The sequence below is a fragment of the Coenobita brevimanus genome, chromosome 93 (assembly GCF_032717465.1).
Source record: "Coenobita brevimanus isolate Jiangsu-jjx chromosome 93, ASM3271746v2, whole genome shotgun sequence".
NCBI lineage: Eukaryota > Metazoa > Arthropoda > Malacostraca > Decapoda > Coenobitidae > Coenobita > Coenobita brevimanus.
Genome location: NC_137046.1, coordinates 47,567,061 through 47,589,240, shown reverse-complemented (window position 1 = coordinate 47,589,240; position 22,180 = coordinate 47,567,061). Strand labels below are relative to the sequence as shown.

General features: G+C 41.4%; 1 protein-coding gene across 1 annotated transcript in view; it reads left to right on the top strand.

Moving 5' to 3' along the window:
* LOC145412519 (ankyrin repeat domain-containing protein 40-like) overlaps nucleotides 1–22,180 on the top strand; it is a 52,004-nt gene that overhangs the window by 12,719 nt on the left and 17,105 nt on the right. Inside the window, exons 2-3 of the mRNA XM_080282413.1 lie at nucleotides 1,050–1,184; nucleotides 6,628–6,773. Coding sequence (XP_080138539.1) covers nucleotides 1,060–1,184; nucleotides 6,628–6,773 — 271 coding nt within the window. The 5' untranslated portion in view covers nucleotides 1,050–1,059. The remainder of the gene's footprint in view (nucleotides 1–1,049; nucleotides 1,185–6,627; nucleotides 6,774–22,180) is intronic.

The following is a 22,180-nucleotide window of genomic DNA, read 5'->3' as shown; positions in this document are numbered from 1 at the left end:
CTCCCAACTCACACCCCCTTCTCACATATACCTCTCCACTCCATCCCTCCATCTCATCCTTGGCCTCCCCCTCCCCCTTTCCCTCTCCACCTCACTCACATACACTCTCCTTATCAGTCTCTCACTCTCCCTCCTCTCCACATGGCCAAACCACCTCAGTGTGTTTCTCCTAACGCTTTCTATCACATTCACATCCACACCACAATGCTCCTTCACATCCTCATTTGTCAATCTGTCTCTCCATGTTACTCCACATGCTCCTCTCAAGTAACTCATTTCCATAGCTCTCTTTGACTTGTGTCCCTCCAGCAACGTCCAAGCTTTACTTCCATAAGTTAGAGTGGGTATCACAATACTGTCTTGTAGTAACTTTTTTACTTCCATGCTCACGTCCCTGTTTCTTATCACTGCTTTCAAGGAACCAGCAACCTTTCTTCCTTGCTGTACCCTTTCAATCACTTAACCCTCCAAACTTCCATCCTTACTCATCACACTACCCAAGTATTTAAACGTACTCACATTTTCCATTTCCTCATCTTCCAGCCTCACTGTACATTCACTGACTTCACTTCTCTCGAAGACCATAACTTTACTCTTCCCTACATTCACCTTTAGATTCTGTTTCTTACAAACACTCCCAAACTCATCCACCAAGCCTTGCAGCCCCCCTTCGTCTTCACTTAACAACACAGTATCATCTGCAAACAACAGTACAGGGAGTACTGTTGCTTGCAGATGATACACATTAAATATTACTGTAATTCCTTTAGTATTCATTTGTGGCAGAAGTGTTATAGGAGAAAAGTGTTTCCAAAAGTTGCAGTGTAAATATACCATACCGCATTTCAAAATACAATACTTGAAATCTAGGTGTGGCTTCATCTGAATATTATCCACCCAACCCCAGTCCAACCAAACCTAACTACTGTACGAATTTCAGTCTCAGTTAGGTGAGTGTAATTCCGAAATAATACTTTTTAGATAGTGCCTTCAGGTGCCCTGTATGTTCATTTGTCTGTGTTCTAATGTACATCTTGACCTTTTATCAGAGTTGCGAGAATGGATGTGCAGAAGCAGAATGAAGAGAAACTTCGTGAGGCCTGCTGTTATGGTGACAATGAAGCAGTGTTGGCACTGGTAACACAAGGCACCAACATCAACAGTCAGCATGAGGTGAATGGCTGGTAGGTCACTAATAATGTTGTTGGTAAATCAAGATTCTTAGTGGTTTTACAGTTATCATGATTCATGGTGGTTTCTCAATTATATTCAACCCGAGGCGTCCCGTCGACGTACCGGTACGTTGCGTAAGTGCAACTTTCATAATTTGCACAATTTTCAATTTTCGGGCGTGATTTTTGGTACGTATACACGGGACACCTTCCTCTACAAGATGTCAGGCAGGGACAATGCCTTACCCCCCCCCCCTGCATGCCATTGTCTCGGCAATTCGCCTGTTACTAGTGACCTGGCCAATAAAGACATTCAGGGCCAGAGTGATTCCCCAATCGATGACAGTTTGGAGGACAAAGTTTACGTAGCATTAGAGGAAGAAGCAGTCAGCAATGATGATCAGGTAATGCCGCCAAAAAAGGTCAGGTATGTTGATGTGTTAGTGAGTGAAACAATGCTTATATTGCCTATATTACTGTTTGAAAACCAATATACTCTTGTACTACATATAAATTCGTACCAAATAAATAAATAAATACCGTTTATTAGTGGTGTGGAATAGTTACCCTCCCATAGAACTTATTTTCTTTGGAGCAACTTGATAGAAAACCTGGTAAGGTAAGGAGTACTGTTAACTGTATCGAGTATTTTAAACCTCTGGTGAGCGATTTCTCTATGAATTTTCGATGTTTCTCACCAAAAGGGGAGGTTTGAGCCAAAAAAATTTTTTTCCAAAATTGGTCGGGATTGCGGGGAGTCAGTGGTGGAAAATCGGTCGGGACGGGGCGGGTTAAGAAAGAAAATGTAGCCTACCCAAGCCTGTTGCTGGTTCAGTCTCAGGAGGGTTTCAATAACCTTACGTCTGCTAGATATGCATTTCAGGTGGTAGGTGGTGGCGACCATCATCCACTCACTTGATGTAGTGCTGCCTACTTCTTCCTTCACCTCTATCATTCTGTTTCTTCATCAGCTCTCCTCTGTCCCTACATCTCCCTTTCCTTCCTGTCACTTTTTAATTACTCTTCTTTCCACTTCAGGTGGCTCGACACTGATTGACAAGCCTAATGTTTACCTGCTGGAGACAATTATTTAACAAGTTTGGATGGTAACATATAACAAGGTAACAGGGTGACGTGGAGCCTTCTGTGATGTCCCTGCTATCTTGGTGGAGTGACACAAATGCACAGTCCACCCAGGAACCAATCCTCCACACTTTTCCCTACTCCTCGCTGTTGTGGAGTGCTGTCAACTTCAAGAGAACATCTGTTCACTGCATGAGGTGAGTTGCTTGCTTGGGGTTGATGGGTCTGCTCAACCAGACCAGCATTGATCAACAACAGCAGCAACATGCATTTCTTTATTTACATCATCTTTTCATAGTACAGTGGAATTTCAGATTTTGACGGTTTAGAATTCGACGATTCAAATTTCGTTGCATTTGAAGTGGTCCACCTACCTCACCTTTCGATGCAAAATTGCGTTTTTCGATGCTCTCAGGGCCAGACTCCAACCAGAACAAGCAAAGATAATATTTTTGCTATGAACCCAAATGCTGGAAGTGAAGGAAAATTATAAGAAAAAGTATGAGCCTAACCTAATATGTGACATACAGTATGTCAGGAAGAGAATGAAAATCAACATCATTTATTCATGTGTGAAGCATACGAAGATATGGTTCCGAGACAATTCACCGTCAGGTCAATTCGCCATCAGATAATTCCTCGTCAGAACATGGACGATTCCCCATTAGGACAATTCGCATCCTGGACGATTCCCCATCATTCTATAAACATACTTAATATTAATTAATCAATACTTTAATATTTCAGGGGGATCCATCAAAGTCTATGTTCAATAGCGTAGGCTTTGGATATTATTTATTAGTTGCACCTATAGCAAGAGAAATTAAAGGAAAAGAATCAATAATAGAATTACTAAAACAAAATGAATTACAGGTGTTTTTATTAGTTGCACCTATAGCAAGAGAAATTAAAGGAAAAGAATCAATAATGATGGTGAAACATGAACATTTAAGGAGGAAGATGTTTGAAGAATTGGGCATACTGATGTGAGAATAGGGATGTGGGTATGTCATGTCACACTAAGATGCAGAACAAAATGTGCGAGAGTGTACTTTGCCTTTGAGAATTTTAGTGTGGTTATGTTAACCGCAAGACTGAGTTGGTTTGTACATTTATAAAATTAAAGCAAGCCTATACAGTACTGTACACTGTATAGCTCCACATGTATAGTTAATCAAGAAAGTTTTGGTACATTTCACATGAAACACTCTGGAGCCACAGACACTGCTTATTGGGAGGTGGCTGATGGTGTTTCCCCACACTGGTAAATCTGCTGTCATAAGGATGATATGTATTGCTTGCTTGAGACTCATTTTAGATGGTATGGTTATTTTATGCATATTCAGATGGAAATAGATTAATTTTCATGGTTCTTTACAAGCAATGATGATCATTTTGGATATCATTTTACCCCCACTGACTGCATTATATGTTTTTGACTGACTGTACACTCGGTAAAAAAAGAATCGGTGCATAGAGGGTTCGATGTCTTGCGAAAATATTCACTCACATGCTGGCTATGTGGGAAGGTTGGTAACTTGTTATGCCTGGCTGTAGCAGGTTCAGAATGTTTATTTATATTTTAGCGAGGGGATACCTCAGATGACGTTATATGACACCTCCCAACACGTCGGACACAAATATTTCGGAGACCTTCGTACCGTGATCCAAAATGTTTCGTCAATGTTGTGCACCGATACTTTTTTTACTGAGTGTACCTGAATTTTGTGATTAATTGGGACCAGTAAAGTTAGAGGCGAACTGAAACACCCAAAACTTGAGCTTATACTTCACAAGTAGGCAAACTGGTTTTTGATGTCTACAGTAGTCCACCTTAGCCACCATATAAAACCATCTGACAGACTCATATCAAGTAAAGGCTTTCCTAACCATAACACTGCTTGATGAAGTGTTCCCAAGCATCCAGAGGTGGTTCCAGCCCATCTGCCCCTCCACACTAGTTTCCTACACTACCCACACCACCATTTCCCAATGCTGCAGCAGCAGAGTCTTGAGACAACTCTTTAAGTTACTGTGTGACTGTCATCAATATCTCTGTCCACTATGCCATCATCCTCTCCACGGTAGAGATTACATGGAGTTAATGGAAATTATGTGCAGTGGGATAGGAGTCTCGTGATTTGTGTGTGATGGCAGTCATTACCGGTACCTCTGATATTGCAGATGTCTTTGTAGTTTTCCAAAGTTAATTCTCCGACTGTGATGGCAATGTTTTGTGGCTCAACCTTGCCACTGAATTGTCTGTTAACTTTTTAGGGTGATTATAACAGGTTTATCCCTTCAACCAAAAAGAAATGTATTATCATGGCCAGTAACAGGCAGTTTTATTAAACTTTGGTAAGATTTTTCCTGCCTGTCCAGCTTCAGTGATGTGCTGAGCCACTTTAGATATTGGCAGCCATGGCATGTCACGATTTTACTGGCCACATGCAACTACCCAGTCACCGACCATCCAACACCTGTCATTGTGAGAATGCCATTCAGATATTTTTCTCATTGCTTAGGCTGTAGGTGTCAACAGGCATTTCAAGTGGCATGTTGGCACATCACCTGGAACTGATTCAAGCATCTCTAACATGGCAATGGAAACAAGTGATGGGCAACATGTTCACTGTTCTCTTTTCAATCCTACAGCTTGGCGTATAAATCTGATTATCTTGAAGAAATATTACTGAACTAGAGTCACAGGAAATTCATATTTAACCCCTAAAACGTGGGGCGTCGCGTTTGCGATGCTCGCCGAAAAGGACATAACGGTGGAGCGTCGCGTTTGCGATTCGAGTTAATTTTGAATAAACGCGGGCAAGGATGTTCCAGCTGGTATTGTCTATCAGTACCACCACCCTTTAGCTACAATTAGCATACTTTACCTTTGTACTGCTGACCTCCGTTGTTGCCAAGTATTGCGTTTTTCCCCCCTCCCCCCCCCCACCATGGCCCGGCCAGCCTGGCTGTGATACATGGCAGCGCTGTGACTGCTCAGAACTGTAAATCTGCGCTCTCCTCTCACAAGCAGTTTGTGCTAATAGGAAACGCTTGTTTCCCCAGTTGTAACACTAGCTTTTTTTCGCATGGTTTGCCCCTGTTTAGCGTCAGTTTACCGCAGGCTTTCAAAGTGACATTATGGCGAGTTCTAGCTCTTCCGAGTCAGTGCGAGTGGCCGAGAGGAACGAGAATAAAGTGACGGGCGTAAGGCAGAATAAAAAGCGCACTGCAGTGATCTTTTGGGAAGTAATATGATTGAAAATAATGTAGTATACATGTTTTTAGCTGTGAAAATGGAAATGTTTGTTGAGTGACGGGAAGACCGCCGCCGCCTGCACGTTGGCCGTACGCTTCGTTGATTTTAGCCTTATTTTCAGTGCTTATTGTACAAATACGGATTCCAAACTACCTGTACGTTGTAATATAAAGTTTACTGTGACAGAATGAGGCTGTGGTAGAGGGGAAACCGGGTTGCTGGAGGTGTGAAAGTGAAGATTTTGTTACCCAACTTTGCAAGTCTCCACAAGTCCTTGGGTAGTCCATGAAGGCTCAACACCCATCTCTGGAGAAAGCTGAATGTAAGTACTATCTGCCATACCAAGTATAATGTTCTAGGGTTAATCTCTGATTTTTGGCTAATATTTTCCTACAGGTACTCAAACCGCAATCGAATGCCTCCACCCGGGGGGGGGGGGGTCAGCTGTCAATGGCCGTGCATTAGGGTTTAATATACAGGTATACCTCAGTATACAATACCCCTAGATGTAATACCTGGGCTTAACAGTGGGGGTAGAAATACCACCATACCCAGTTTAGTGATGGCCAAACCACGGTTTAACGATTGATTTTGATTTTTTTTACCGATTTTGATATTTTAGACTAAAATTGTGCGTTTAGGCTGACTTATAAACTGTTTTTAGACATAGATTAATGTGTTTTAGTCATAGATGGGGTGAACATTGTTATTTTGGGGTACAGTTTACTAAGCTTGATTTTTTTCAGACATATTTGACAATTTTCAGATTTTGTTTGTTGGTTTTAGTACCGGTAAGTTATTTACAGGTGTTAGGCTTAGGTTAGCTTCTTTAACAGCTGTTAGGCCGTTTAGATTGGCTTTAAACTTGTTTTTGGGCTCATTTGGGTAGGTTTGGGATTTGGTTGGGGGGAAACCCAAGTCTGAAATATGCATCCTATTACTTTACATGTTAAATCTTCCCCAATATATGATACCCCGCCTAACAATGGTTTTTCCCTAACCAGTTGCATCATTAAACCAGGGTATACTTGTACTGTATTTGCTAACTTATGATTTACTAATCTTTTTAACAAAAAATTCACTCTGTAATAATTGCATAACTCATTACAGGACAGCTCTTCACTGGGCTTGTAAAAGGGGTCAGGCAGACACGGTGCGACTGCTAATGAGTCATGGAGCTGATCCTGAGTTGGAAACTAACCAAGGCCAGCGCCCAGCCAACCTCACCACAGACATGCATATTCTGAAACTCTTGGGTATGCATACATGATTTTTTTTTTTTTTTTTTTTTCTTGGTGGTTTATTGTTAACCTCTTAAGTATCCAGTCTTTAGCTTGTCGGTCAGCAGAATGCAGCTTTAGTCTCAGATTTCAAAATTGTTAAAATTACAACATTTTCATGACAAAATATAGTGAAATTCTGCAACAGTATCATATCATCATTGAAAATGTGGCATTCACCCAATAACTAAGCTCAAAAGTTAAGTACAGTATAGATATGTACCATAATGTTTTTTTTTTACATTTATGGCGGGTGGTGGGCTTTGCCACACTCTAACTTTGTGCTGCACATGCTCCTTTCTGCTAGTCATGAAAATCATATTTCTTGAAAATTCTTGAGCATACAGCAAAAGCCACAGCAACAGCATTTAGCTTTCAGAGATGGTGATACAAATTAAGTTACGGTCACCAGACATAAGCAAGCTGAGAGTTCCTGTGTGTATGTTTGTTTTTATTTCCTTATGTTTTAATGCCATATAAAGTTTAATACATGAAGAATAATAGAATATGAAATGAAACTTACTTAACTCATTACACTCTTACCATACTGCATTTGACTATTCCCACTTCCCTGCTTTTGTTGTGACTTCATGTAGTTTGTAGAGTGTTTGAGATAAGATCCACATCATAACCACACAACAGATTTTAAGTGCATAAACTCAGTGTAGTGCTGCTTTGGGCGTCTGCCCTGTCCTCTCTTCCTTCTGTCCTCTTCTGTCTTTCTCCTTCATTCTTTCCTCCTGCTTCTGCCTATGGGTGACTTTACACTGGTAAGCATATAACCAAATTATAGTGCCTGGTGGTTTAGTGGATAATTAAGGTGCTCCAATTGGATTGAGCCTGTGCAGGTTTATATCCAAGGGGTGGTTGGGGTTTATTGCTCTTGTAATGCCACTCAGGGATTAGTGAGGCTGGTCATTCTCATCTTAAATGTCAGGACCAACATGCCTAGCCCCGGGCTCCTCTGCTTCTCATGGAGCAACATAGGCTTGGATGATGGATGGATGGATGGAACAGGTTAGGTACGCTATATGTAGTGGAGGAGTTGGTTAGCATGAGAAGATGGCCTTAACACGTTACCCGCATTTCGGCAATATAAGTTCTCTTCCAGGCAGCGTTTCACTTCAGAACTCTCTCCCACCAGTCTGCAAGGAGCTATCACAGTGAGAAGATATATGTTGCTTTACTGAGTACCAATGAGGGATATGCCTTCATAAAAGTAGTGCGTCACTGGTGGCCCAACACGTGGTATCCTAACATTTTCTTCTCATATTGCATGACACACCACCGGTGGATCACTGAGGTAGTGTACTACATTGGCCCAGGTAGTGCAGTCTCCGCTCGCCCTTACGTGGCACTTCTGTTTTCTTTGGTTTGTTACCATCTCATTCTCTGTCGTGAAGTTCCAGGTGACACTTAGCTATTTACAGTAGAAGTCCGAATTTTTGGCCTCTATGGGACCAGGCAAGTGCCGAAATAGCAAAATTGCCGAATTATCGAAAACCCTACCCACTCAGTACCTTATATGTTTCAGTGAACACTATCATCATTACTCACATCATTACAAATGTGTTTGGAGAGAGTACTGTATACTGTTTGATACTGTACAATACTGTAATGAATACAGTACTATACATGAATATGAAAAATAAAGAAATTAGTGAACATACTGTATATAAATGTAATGGTACAGTAGGCCTACAAGTTCACATGCACTTACCTAAACTTATAGTAGGTTCCTTATTTACATATGTACAATAGAAGGGGTTGATTGGAGTCTGCTACTGCTGGAAGAAGTCCCCAGCAGTAGAGGGTCCTGCAACAGGCTCTAAGGACTCTTTTCCCTGTTGCTGCGGCAGTAGAGCTTGAGGTTCAGAGACTGCTGTTGGTGATGGAGAGGAGGGAGCAGAGGAGCTTACGTTAAACTCATCCATAATCTGTTTCCTACTCATGCCAGCCTCTAATTTTTTCAACAGCTCAATTTTCCGAGCAATAGTCAACATCTTATGTGTACGCTTCTTGCTAACACCAGTTAACTTTCCACACGTGGAGGCCATTTTCAAAGCACGCAGAAGATGTTTATACTGTTCACAACACACGGCTGGTCCACTCAGGTGTTACAAAGCTCTTGTCTGATGTTTCGGTGCATACAGCACACTCGAATAGTAATTTCAGAGGTATTTCGGTACGAAGCACACAGAAGAATCAAGAGAAGTCGGCAGCAGTACGGCAACAACTCGGAAGAATGGCGAAACAGATTCTCTTTCCCATGCAAGACTCACTACATGTTTGTCCTCTCTTTATGCTATAGGAGAAAGAGCTAGCCTCTGAGCTTCATGGCAGTGGTAGACTCTTTCCATCACTTTCACTATCTCACTCACTAAGGCGGGTAAAGGCGGGTAGCTATCTGGCGAGCCTCATGGAGAATTTCAAGACTGACGAAAAAAATCGGAGAATCTGCCGAACGATCGGAGATTTTCGTAAATGGGACTATTTCTCAAAACTGCCGAAATGTCAGATTTGCCGGGGATTTGGATGACAAAATATTGGACTTTTACTGTAGGTAGTTGAAGGAGATCCATGCAAAGGTCCAACACTACCTTTTTTTATTATTATCATGTTTCTTGTTCATTTTTCCTCCTTCTAATCTCTTCATCAGCCTTCTAAAGGTTTTTTTTTTGCATCGCTGAAGCAAGTGTTTCTTGCAACCAAGCATAATGATAGCTTGGTACGTCGAATACCGTAATAGTAATCATCAGTATCCAGCCAGGGTTAATTACAAGTATTGATTATAATTAATCATTTATAGTTATAAAAAAAAGTCTAATAACAAGAAACATCCAGCACTTATCCTTTTTTTGTTTGTTTGTTTGTTTGTTTCCTAACAAAGTAAATGTAGAACTGTTCGAAGCAAAAGTGGTTACTCCATTTTTTCTTCCAGCAAATAATCACAAATATTTATCATTAATAAATTTACTCTTTGTTTGTTTGTTTGTTATTTTCAAGAAGTGTATTTGCATCTCATGGCCCTAGTTCTGCAACACGGAAGTGTTTTTCAATGTTTTTGTGCAGTTAATAGTATTCTTTGACATCTATCCATCCATCCATCATCCAATCCTACTTTGCCCCAGGAGGAGCGTAGGAGCCCGGGGCTAGGCAGTTGGTCCTGACATTTAAGGTGAGAGTGACCAACCTCACTCATCCCTGAGTGGCATTACGTGAACAACAAACCCCAACCATCCCTTGGATATAGACCTTCGCCGGCTCATTCTGATTGGAGCACAATAATCACCCACTAAACCACCAGGCGCCAAAATTTGGGTACATGGTTACCACCCAACGTAGTAAATAGTTTCCTGGTGTACAGGAAACCATTTGGCTTGTCACTCAGTGTAGAGTCACCCATAGGCAGAAGGAAGAGGAAAGAATGAAGGAATGAAAGACAGAAGAGGGAGTGTAAAGTCACCCGTAGGCAGAAGGACGAGGAAAGAATGAAGGAAAAAAAAGACAGAAGAAGATGGAAGGAAAGAAGGATGGAGGAGAGGACAGGGCAGACACCCGTGAGCAGCACTACATTGAGTGAGTGGATGGTGAGTGCCCCCACCTACCACCAAATGACATGTAAAAGTCACTACTGGAAGTCTGATATATATTCTCTAACTAAATAGGCATTTCTCTAATCTTATATCATTATCCTATTCAACATGGCTTCTACTGTGGAAACAGCAGCAAAAAGTCTGCCCAGTCTATATTCGTGAAGGTGAAATACATAAAAAAGTGAAAACAAATTATTACTCATTATTGCACCATCAGTGTATCAACACACTAGGAAAGAAGACATCAGTTGGTACACCAGTGGCTCAGCACGCGGGTAACGTGTTATAGAGCACAACCTCTCAGGAAATATATCTTCTGCTAGTCTAAAAGAGCATATCTTAGGAAACATATCTGCTGCAGGTGTCTGTGGCATTGTTGTGCTGAACCTCACAAACTGTACTGGCCTCCACAAAACAACCTAACTGCCCATGTAAGCAATGATTAAATTGCATTTGAGCTGTATGATTAACCCTCTCAACTTTTTTCGACACACTCTGTGTCCAGCCGCTTACGAGTACTGCATGACCCCCACAGACTAGCCCAGGCCGTACACACCACATGCCCCTCACTCAGTAATGTGTGTGACATCGGAAGATGTTTCCATTCAGCTTTCTCCTCTGCCCTTATTTATAATTGTTATGAAATTTTGTGGTAGGTGGGGGTGCTCACCATCCACTCACTCGATGTAGTGCTGCTGTTGGGTGTCTGCCCTTTCCTCTCCTCCAGCCTTCTTTCCTTCCATCTTCTTCTGTCTTCCTTTCCTTCATTCTTTCCTTGTCCTTCTGCCTATGGGTAATTTTACACTCTTCTGTCTTTCTTTCCTTCATTCTTTCCTCTTCCTTCTGCCTGTGGGTGACTTTACACTGAGTGACAAGCCAGATGGTGTCCTTTACACCAGGAAACCATTTACTACACTGGGTGGTAACCATGTAACCAAATTTTGGCATCTGGTGGTTTAGTGGGTAATTATTGCACTCTGATCGGATTGAGCTGGTGAAGGTTTATATCCAAGGGATGGTTGGGGTTGATTGTTCATGTAATACCACCCAGGGATGAGTGAGGCTGGTCACTCTCATCTTAAATGTCGGGACCAACTGCCTAGCCCCGGGCTCCTACGCTCCTCATGGGGCAGTGTAGGATTGGATGATGAATGGATGGATGGATTGTTATGAAATTGCTGCATGTTATAAATGAATAAATGCTGTTATTAAAATTACCATATTTTATCATTTCTAGCAGATATTTAAACATTTCGTTAATGCTTGTTGAGAGAAAGTTGTAGAGCACTTATTTACAATGATTTGCATAAAGAATTGACACTTCTAGCTCTGTTAGAAAGATTTTTATGGCTTACAGAACATGAATATCTTATGGTCTTTGAGCACACCCAACCGCTTTAGTAACGGCTGGCTCAACATCGCAAAATGTTTCCAATCATTTCATTCCTGTGTGCTTATTTGTAAGTGTATTGGTATGAAATTACTACATGTTAAAAATGAATAAATTATCTTCCAAATGAAAGAAGAAAAAAGAAATTACCATATTTTTTTCGTTCTTTCATTTATTCAGTGCCGATTTTTTTAGAGATATATAAACATATTATCAGTGCTTGTTGAATGCTCTACAACTTTCAACAAACATTGATAAAATGTTTACATATCTGTGAGAAATCAGCGTTGAATAAATGAGTGAATGATGAAGTAGCCCATGGTAATTTATTAACCTCTCTCTCTCTCTCTCTCTCCTTTTTTTTTTTTTTTTTTAGGAAACCAGGAAATCATTTACAACGCTGGGTGGTAACCTTATAACCAAACAATACGTGTTCCCTACATGACAGCAAGTGGGTTGGCGGAGGGTTAATGCCTATCCCCGGTAAACGGCTAACTAAAAATACGAACAAGAAGCCTCAGACCTGGACTGACCAACAGGTGACGACTAAGGACCAAACAAAGGACATGGTACGGATTGCGACATGGAATGTAAGGGTTGCGAATGATGAGGTGAAAGAGCAAGAGCTTGTCCAAATGCTTGAGGATGCAAAAGTGGATGTATGTGGAATAACTAAGACAGAATGGAGGGATGAGACTGTGAGAGAATGGGAATATGGATGGCATATGTGCACAGGAGTAGGTGAGAATGAGAGGGCAAAAGAAAGAGTTTGTATTGTTGTGTGCAAGAGATGGAAGAAGAATATAAGAGAGTGTGGATCCGTGAGTCCAAGGATTGTGTGGGTAAGATTGAAAGTTGGACAACAAATGCGGGCACTTGTTTGTTTGTATGCGCCAACACAAGATCATGCAAGTTGAGTGAAAGAAGAATTCTAGACAAATGTGGAAGTGTGCATGGAAAAGTTTGGAAGAGCGTATTTTTTATTGGAGATATGAATGGAAAATATGGAATGTGAATGTGAATGGAGTAGTTGGTGAGTGGGGTGTGGCTGCAGAAGTGGATGAGAACGATAGTACTCTAGTGGACATTTGTGTAGGGAGGGGGTTGGTGATAGCCAGTACTCTCTTTAGACACAAAATGATCCACAGGTATACGTGGCGAGTGATGAGAAGGGAGGGGAGTGAACTGAATGAACAGAAGGCAGTGATTGATTATGTGTGTAGATGATAGAATGAGAAAGTGTGTAAGGGATGCAAGAGCCTATAGAGGTTGGGGAAGTGGCCTCTGGTGAAAGTCAAGTTTGAAATGGAGGAGGAGGAGAAGGGAAGGACAGGAGGAAGTATACCATACAAGGAAGATAGAAAGGATGCAAGAGAATGGAAAGAAAACAGAATATAAGAGAGAAGTGGAAGAGCGATTGGGAAAATATGATTTGGAGCAGATGGGGGACATGGAAGGTGTGTGCCAGATATTCATAGAAGTGCAGCATGTGAGGTGGTGTGCAGGGTGAAGAAAAGATAAAGGGAGTGCAAGGAACAGCATGGTGGAATGAAGAGGTGAGACAGGCTGCGGCTCAAAAGAAGAAAGCATATAGTGAGTAGATGAGAAACAGGGGTGTGGAGGAAGTTGAGAGACAGAAGAGAGAGTCATATGTAGAGAAGAAGAGAGTGGATGGGGAATTTGCAAGGAATTTGAGTGTAAAGTGGAGGGAATGTAAGAAAATGTTTTGGAAAGAGGTAAAGAGAGTTAAACAGGGTGAAAAAGAAGTAAGTCAGGGAGTGAAAGATCCATCTGTCATTCAAACCTATGTTGCCCCATGAGGAATGTAGGAGTCTGGGGCTGTGCAAGTTGGTCCTGACATTTAAGATGAAAGTGACTAGCCTCACTCATCCCTGAGTGGCATTATGTTGGCAATAAACCCCAACCACCACATGGGTATAAACCTGCACCAGCTCAATCCTGGTGTACAGGAAACCATTTGGCACACCCATAGGCAGAAAGAAGAGGAAGGAATGAGGGAAAGAAAGACAGAAGTGGGGAGTGTAAAGTCACCCATAGACAGAAAGAAGTAGAAAGTATGAAGAAAAGAAAGCCAGAAGAGGAATGAAGGAAGAGATGAAAGGATAGACACCTAAAGCAGCACTACATCAAGTGAGTGGATGGTGAGTGCCCCCATCTACCACAGAAAATTGGTACTGTATATTTCTAGTGGAGAAGAGAAAAAATGAGCAGATGGAGAGAACAGTTTTAGGAATTGTTGAGCATAAAGAATGAAAGTAATGCAATTATAAGTGGCTGGGGAATGGCAGGGAGAAGGAGGGACGTGAGAACAGAGAAAGGAATCGGTAGGATGGAAGTAGTGGAAGCAATGAAGAAACTCCATCCACCCATCCATCATCCACTCCTATGTTGCTCCACGAGGAGTGTAGGAGCCCAGTGCTAGGCAGGTTGGTCCTGACATTTAAGGTGAGAGTGACCAGCCTCACTCATCCCTGAGTGGCATTACATGAGCAATAAACCCCAACTACCCTTGGAAATAAACCTGCACCGGCTCAATCCAATTGGAACACAGTAATTACCCACTATACCACCGGGTGCCATAATTTGGTTATGTGGTTACCTCCCAGCATAGTAAATGGTTTCCTGGTGTACGGGAAACCATTTGGCTTGTCACTCAGTGTGGAAGAGGAAAGAAGGAAGGAAAGAAAGACGGAGGAGGGAATGTAAAGTCACCCGTAGGCAGAAGGAAGATGAAAGAAGGAAGGAAACAAAGACAGAAGAGAAAGAATGGAAGAGAGGAAAGGGCAGACACCCAAAGCAGCACTACATTGAGTGAGTGGATAGTGAGCGCCCCCACATACCATCATGAAGAAAGTCAAAATGGTGAAAGCCCCAGGAAATGATGGAATGTGCGTTGAAATGCATAAGCATGGGGGAGAGATAGTAGTATAATGGATATGGACGATGTTCAGATTGGCCTGAGCGGAAGGTAGAGTCTTGGAGGATTGGAAGTCATGTATAATTATTCCCCTGTACAAAGGAAAAGGGGAACAAGAAGTGTGTGGTAATCATAGGGGCATTTGTCTTCTTAGAGTAATAGGAACAGTATGTGGTAGGATACTTATTGACCGTGTTAGGGAAAAAACAGAGGAATTAGTTGGGGAAGAACAGGGAGGTTTTAGGAAAGAAAGAGGTTGTGTAGATCAGATATTCATCCTTAGATCATTAGTGGAAGAGTTTCTAGAGAAGGGAAAGAAATTGTATGCAGCCTTCATGGATTTGGAGAAAGCATATGACAGGGTGGATAGACAAGGAAGATGGAAAATATTAAGGATATATGGAGTAAATGGGAAGTTGCTGAATGCCTTGAAGAGTATGTATGAGGGTGTTAAGGCTGCAGTGCATGTGGGTAGTGAACTGAGTGAATTTTTCTAAATGATTATTGAACTGAAACAGGGATGTGTCATGTCCCCATGGTTGTTCAGTCTGTATATGGATGGGGTTACAAAAGAGATAGAAAGTAGGGCAGTGGATGTTGGAGTGACCCTAATAAGGGAGGGCAGTGTTTGGAAACTCCCTGTACTGTTGTTTGCAGATGATACTGTATTGTTAAGGGAAGACGAAGAGGAACTGCAAGGCTTGGTTTGGTGAATGAGTTTGAGTATGTGCGTAAGAATTGGAATCTAAAAGTGAATGTAGGAAAGAGTAAAGTCATGGTCTTTGAGATAAATTAAGTCACTGATTGTAGTGAGGCTGGATGAGGAGGAAATGGAAAATGTGAGTGCATTTAAGTATTTGGGTAATATGATGAGTAAGGATGGAAGTTTAGAGGGTGAAGTGTTTGAAAGAGTACACCAGGAAAGAAAGGTTGCCAGTTCTTTGAGAGCAGTGATAAGGAACAGGGAAGTGAGCATGGAAGTAAAAAAGTCACTGCGTGACAGCGTTGTGATATCAACTCAAACGTATGGAAGTGAAGCTTGGACCATGTTGGAAGGACAAGTCAAGGATTAGAGCAGTGGAAATGAGTTACTTGTGAGGAGCATGTGGAGTTACATGGAGAGACAGACTGAAAAATGAGGAAGTGAAGGAGCGCTGTGGTGTGGAGGTAGATGTGATAGAAAGTGTTAGGAGAAATGCATTGAAGTGGTTTGGCCATGTGGAGAAGATGGAGAGTGAGAGACTAAGGAGGAGAGTTTATGCGAGTGAGGTGGAAGGGGGGAGAGGGAGGGGGAGGGCGAGGATGAGATGGAGGGATGGAGTGGAGAGGTATATGAGAGAGAGGGTTGTGAGCTGGGAACAAGGCAGTGTAAGTGCATTGGACAGGGAGACATGAAGGCAGTTTATCTGTGGCCACCCCTTATGGGATTGAGGCATGTGGCAATAGATAGGAAGATCATTTATTCATTTATAATATGTAGCAGTTTTATAACAATACAGTAAAACCTCATTATAATGGACTAATTGGGGCCTAAGCCATTCCGAGAAAAGCGAAATTCTGGTAAATGCGACATCCGGACTTCCTCTTGCTAACCTGGACTATTTCAGATATATCAGACATTTGTCCAGATCACAGCAACAGTTTTTGAACTGTTTTCCCTAATATTACTATTCTGTACTGTATTATACATTCACTACAGTAATCAGATGGTGTAATATATAATAGTACTGTACTGTTCACTGATAAACATGTCTTCTATTTGCCTTATTGTGGTGAACGTAGCTGAAGTGGTCAGGCGTCGGGACTGCTTCTGGCTTCATCGGACTTTTTCCGATATATTAGAACTTTGTCCAGTCAGCTCCTCGAGTCTGATAAAAGCAAATTCCAATACTGTATATTGAAGTGCGTTATATTGAGGTTTTACTGTACTGTTATAAATAAGGGCAGGGGAGAAAGTTGAATGACGCAACTGAAAATCGTGGTGAAAAAATACCACAACTTATGTGGCTGGACGCAGCCAGCGTCAGAAAAGTTTGAGTGGTTGGAGTTCACTTGGGCACAACCTGGGTCGAAAAATTGTGAGTGGTTGGCCTTTTTATCTAGCCTTCGTGTATGAGAGGGTTAATGCTCAATATATATATATATATATATATATATATATATATATATATATATATATATATATATATATATATATATATATATATATATATATATATATATATATATATATATATATATATATATATATATATATATATATATTACAGTATATATATATATATATATATATATATATATATATATATATTACAGTATATATATATATATTATATATATATATATATATATATATATAGAGAGAGAGAGAGAGTATATATCTATATATATAGAGAGAGAATATATATATATATATATATATATATATATAGATATATATATATATATATATATATAGATAGATAGATATATATATATATATATATATATATATATATATATATATATATATTTTTTAAGGATTCTGTCGGTTATCATAGTGTGTAATGGAAACTAAGTAAGCCAGATGTGTATGAATAGGAAGTTGACTGATTTCATCATCCTGCCTCTTTTTTTTTTTTTTTTTTTTTTTTTTTTTTTTTTAAATAAAGAATACAAGGAAAAAGAATATGATGGTGGCAAGATTGGGAGTCAAGGGCCACATACCCTAAAAGCTCCAAAACATTACCCTTTCATTCTTGCCCTCAATGCCTTCAGTATCACCATGGTTTCCACTGCAGGTAGCATCCTTGGCAGACATGATTTATAAGCTACAAATTCCGGTACAGTATTTCACACAAAAATTACCACTCCACTTAGTATAACACACTACTGTACACTATTCACTGCACTAATGCACTATTATTTGGTGACAGCAGTGGTGTTTTAATGGTCTTTCGTGCACAAAATGAAATGAAAGGAATTGATCACAGTGATTCTAAACATTGGGCAGCCATCTTGGCTCAAACAATTGACTATCAGCTTGCATGGAAGGCACTTCATACATACAGAATTGTCATACATAGCCATCATAATTTTCAGTTAAGCAAATTTCACGATCATTAACCTGAAACTGAGTATAACTTTCACTCTAGCATTCTGTCAATTTATCACATACCAAACCGTCGTATACAGAGTCGTGACTATAAGACATACAATCATTCACTCACCATTCAACCTGCAGAATCTTGACCTGACCTCACAAATACACCTTTCTGCAAATATACTTCTCATATTACCTGTCAGACAGTCAAGTGAAGTACCATACAGTACGGTGTTGTAAAAAGAGGTCCCAAACCCCTGTCATGTTGTCCTCTGTACAAAATTCAGCCAGCCTATGTGATCCCCTGTCAGTTCCCTAGCCTCATCAACTTCTGTACCTTGCATTCTCACTCACTGATGTACCATATCTGTCTGCCCTTTTTGTGGACTATCATGCCTCCCATTTTCAAGCTCACTCGCATATACCCTTTAAGCTATATATAGCACCTGTTGCAGGTAAAACTGTAGTACGGTATATATATTTTGTAATATAAAGCCATATAGAAGTCACTGCATGATAGTATTGCGATCCCCACCCTGATGTATGGAAGTGAGACGTGGACCTTGCTAGAGGGGAACAAGAATGAGAGCTGTGGAAATGAGTTACCTGAGAGGAGCATGTAGAGTGACATGGAGGGACAGGTTGACGAATGAAGAAGTGAAAGAATGTTGTGGGGTGGATGTGGATGTGGTTGAGAGAATTAGGAGAAATACACTGAGGTGTTTGGACATGTGGAGAGAATGGAGAATGATAGGCTGACTAAGAGGGTGTATGTAGGTGAAGTGGAGGGAGGGAGAGACCGAGGATGAGGTGGAGGGATGAGAGGTATATGCGGGAGAGGGTGAGTTGGGGGGAAGGCAGTCAAATGGTGGGTGACAGAGCAACTTTGAGGCGTTTTGTCTATGGCCACCCTTTGCGAGATTAAAGCGTCGGACTGTAGATAGATAGATAGCTAGATAGATATAGGGTATCTTGTAGTTGTCTTAGTAAGAAATATAGTTTTGATGATGATGCTATTATGCATTATGTATGGCAGTTCAATACTGTTTTATCCGTCCATCCATCCATCATCCAATCCTGCGTTGCCCCATGAGGAGCGTAGAAGCCCAGGGCTAGTCAAGTTGGTTCTGACATTTAAGATGAGGGTGACCAGCCTCATTCATCCCTGAGTGGCATTATGTGAGCAATAAACCCCAACCACCCCTTAGATATAAACCTTCACAGCTCAATCCGATTGGAGCGCTGTACTTACCCACTGAACCACCAGGCGCCAAAATTTGGTTATACGGTTGCCACCCTGCATAGTAAACGGTTTCCTGGTGTACAGGAAACCATTTGGCTTGTTACTCAGTGTAGAGTCACTCACAGGCAGAAGGAAGAGGAAAGAATGAAGGAAAGAAAGACAGAAGAGGGAGCACAAAGTCACCCGGAGGCAGAAGGATGAGGAAAGAATGAAGGAAAGAGAAACAGAAGAGGATGGAAAGAAAGAAGGTTGGAGGAGGGAAAGGGCAGACACCTGAGAACAGTACATAATACAGTGCTCCATATTGGTGTTGCTTGGTTACCCTGGTGTGTCTGGCTGAGCAAACTCGTCTACTACAGACAAGCAGTTGCCCCCCACAGGCCATCCCATGCAGTGAAGTGATGTTCCCTTGTGGCATTTTTTTTTTCTTTTTTTTTTATGCTAGAAAGAAGGAACCAAAGGCCAAGAGCCCACAATACTGTTCCTTCCAAGAGAAAAACAAAATACAAGAGAAAGCCAAATTCAAGATCCGATCATTTCGAGATGCCTGGACACACTGCGTTTGAAAGACTGGAGATCATAGCTAGCAGCAAAATACAGACAGAGGGAGACAGTTCCAGAGTTGACCTGTTGCATAAATGAAGGACTGGAAGTAACGGTTAACCCTTGCATTAGAGAGTTGGACTGAAAAGGGATGAGAGTTTGCTGCTAGACTGGTGTTACACGCCCCTCGTAGAGGTGGAGGGATGCAAGCAGACAGTTCAGTGGAGCAGTGACCATTGAAGTAGCAATAGAAAAGAAATAAGGATGCAACAGTGCGGTGAAGAGACAGAGGTTGAAGGGAGTCAGTAAGAGGAGGAGAGTTAATGAGACGAAAAGCCTTTGATTTCACCCTATTGAGAAGAGCTGTATATGGGGAGCCTCCCCACACATGAGAGTTGTACTCTACACAGGGGCGGATAAAACCCATGTATAAAGTCAACAACTGTGCAGGGGTAAAGAAGGAACGGAGTCGACCTAGCACACCTAATCTCTTGGAAGCAGATTTTACAAGAGATGTAATATGTAATATGTAAGGGGAGCGAATGATGAGGTGAAAGAGAGAGATTGTCCAGGTGCTTGAGGGTGCGAAAGTGGATGTATGTGGAATAACTGAAATGAAATGGAGAAGAGAAAGTGTGAGAGAATGGGAGTATGGATGGGGTATATGTGCAGGAGTAGGTGAGAATGAGAGGGCAAAGGAAGGAGTATGTATAGTTGTGAGTAAAAGATGGAAGAGGAGCATAAGACAGTATGGATCAGTTGGGTCAAGGATTGTGTGGGTAAAGTTGAAAGTTGGAATACAAATGTGGGCGATTGTGTGTGTGTATGCACCAATGCAAGATCGTGCTAGAAGAGTGAGAGAAGAGTTCTGGACAAATGTAGAAGTGTGCATGGAAAAGTTTGGAAGAAATGAGAGAGTGTTTTTGATTGGTGATATGAATGGTAAAGTTGGGAATGTGAAGGTGGATGGAATAGTTGGTGAGTGGGGTGTGCCTGCTGAGATAGATGAGAATGGGAGTGCATTAGTGGACATTTGTGCTGGGAGAGGGTTGGTGATAGCCAATACCCTCTTCAGGCACAAAATGATCCACAGGTATACATGGCGAGTGATGAGAAGGGTGGGTGGTGAACTGAATGAAAGGAAGGCAATGATTGATTATGTGTGTGTGGATGAAAGGATGCGAAGATGTGTAAAGGATGCAAGAGTGTATAGAGGTTGGGGGAGTGGACTTTCTGACCACTACTTGGTGGTGGCCAGAATTAGAATGCAAGTAAGATGGAGAAATAGAAGAAGGGAAAAACGAGAGGAAGGAGTAGTTGCAAGGAGAGTGGAAAGGTTACAAGAGGATGAGAAAAAGGCAGAGTATAAGAGAGAAGTGGAGGAACGATTGGGCAAATATGAATTGGAGCAGATGGGAGACGTGGAAGGTGTGTGTAAGATATTTACAGAAGAAATATGTGCAGCATGTGATGTGTGTGGAAGGAAGAGAAGACGGAGGGGGGTGCAAGAAACAGCGTGGTGGACTGAAGAGGTGAAACAGGCTGTGGCACGAAAGAAGAAAGCATACAATGAATGGATGAGAAATAGGGGCGTGGAAGAAGTTGAGAGGCGGAAGAGAGAGTTATATGTAGAAAGAAAGAGAGAGGTGAAGAGATTAGTAAGAGAGAGTAAGAAGAGAGTGGATGAGGAATTTGGAAGGAATTTGAGTGTAAAGTGGAGAGACTGTAAGAAAATGTTCTGGAGAGAGGTGAAAAGATTAAGACAGGGTGGAAGTGAAGTTAGCAGGGGAATGAAAGTTAAAAATGGTAGATTACTAGTGGAGAAGGGAGAAAAAGTGAGCAGATGGAGAGAACACTTTAAGGAATTGTTGAACGTAGAGAATGGAAGTAATGCGAGTATAAGTGGCTGGGGAATGGCTAGGAGAAGGAGGGAGGTGAGAAGACAGGAAGAAATCAGTAGGATAGAAGTTGTGGAAGCAATGAAGAAAGTTAAATCGGGGAAAGCCTCAGGAATTGACGGAGTATGTGGTGAAATGCTGAAGCATGGGGGAGAGATAGTAGTAGAATGGATGTGGAAGATGTGCAGATTGGCCTGGGAGGAAGGTAGAGTCCCGGAGGATTGGAATTCATGTATAATTATTCCCTTGTACAAAGGAAAAGGAGAAAAAGAAGTGTGTGGTAATCGTAGGGGCATTTGTCTTCTTAGTATAATAGGAAAAGTGTATGGTAGGATACTTATTGACAGAGTTAGGGAAATAACAGAGAAATTAGTTGGAGAAGAACAGGGAGGCTTTAGGAAGGGAAGAGGTTGTGTAGATCAGATATTCATTCTTAGATCTTTAGTGGAAAAGTTTTTAGAGAAGGGAAAGAAGTTGTATGCGGATTTCATGGATTTGGAGAAAGCATATGACGGTGGATAGACAAGGATTGTAGAAAGTGTTAAGAATATATGGAGTAGATGGGAAGTTGTTGAATGCTGTGAAGAGTATGTATGATGGTGCAAAGGCTGCAGTGCGTGTGGATGGTGAACTAAGTGAATTTTTCTCTTTGAAAGTTGGTTTGAAACAGGGATGTGTCATGTCTCCATGGTT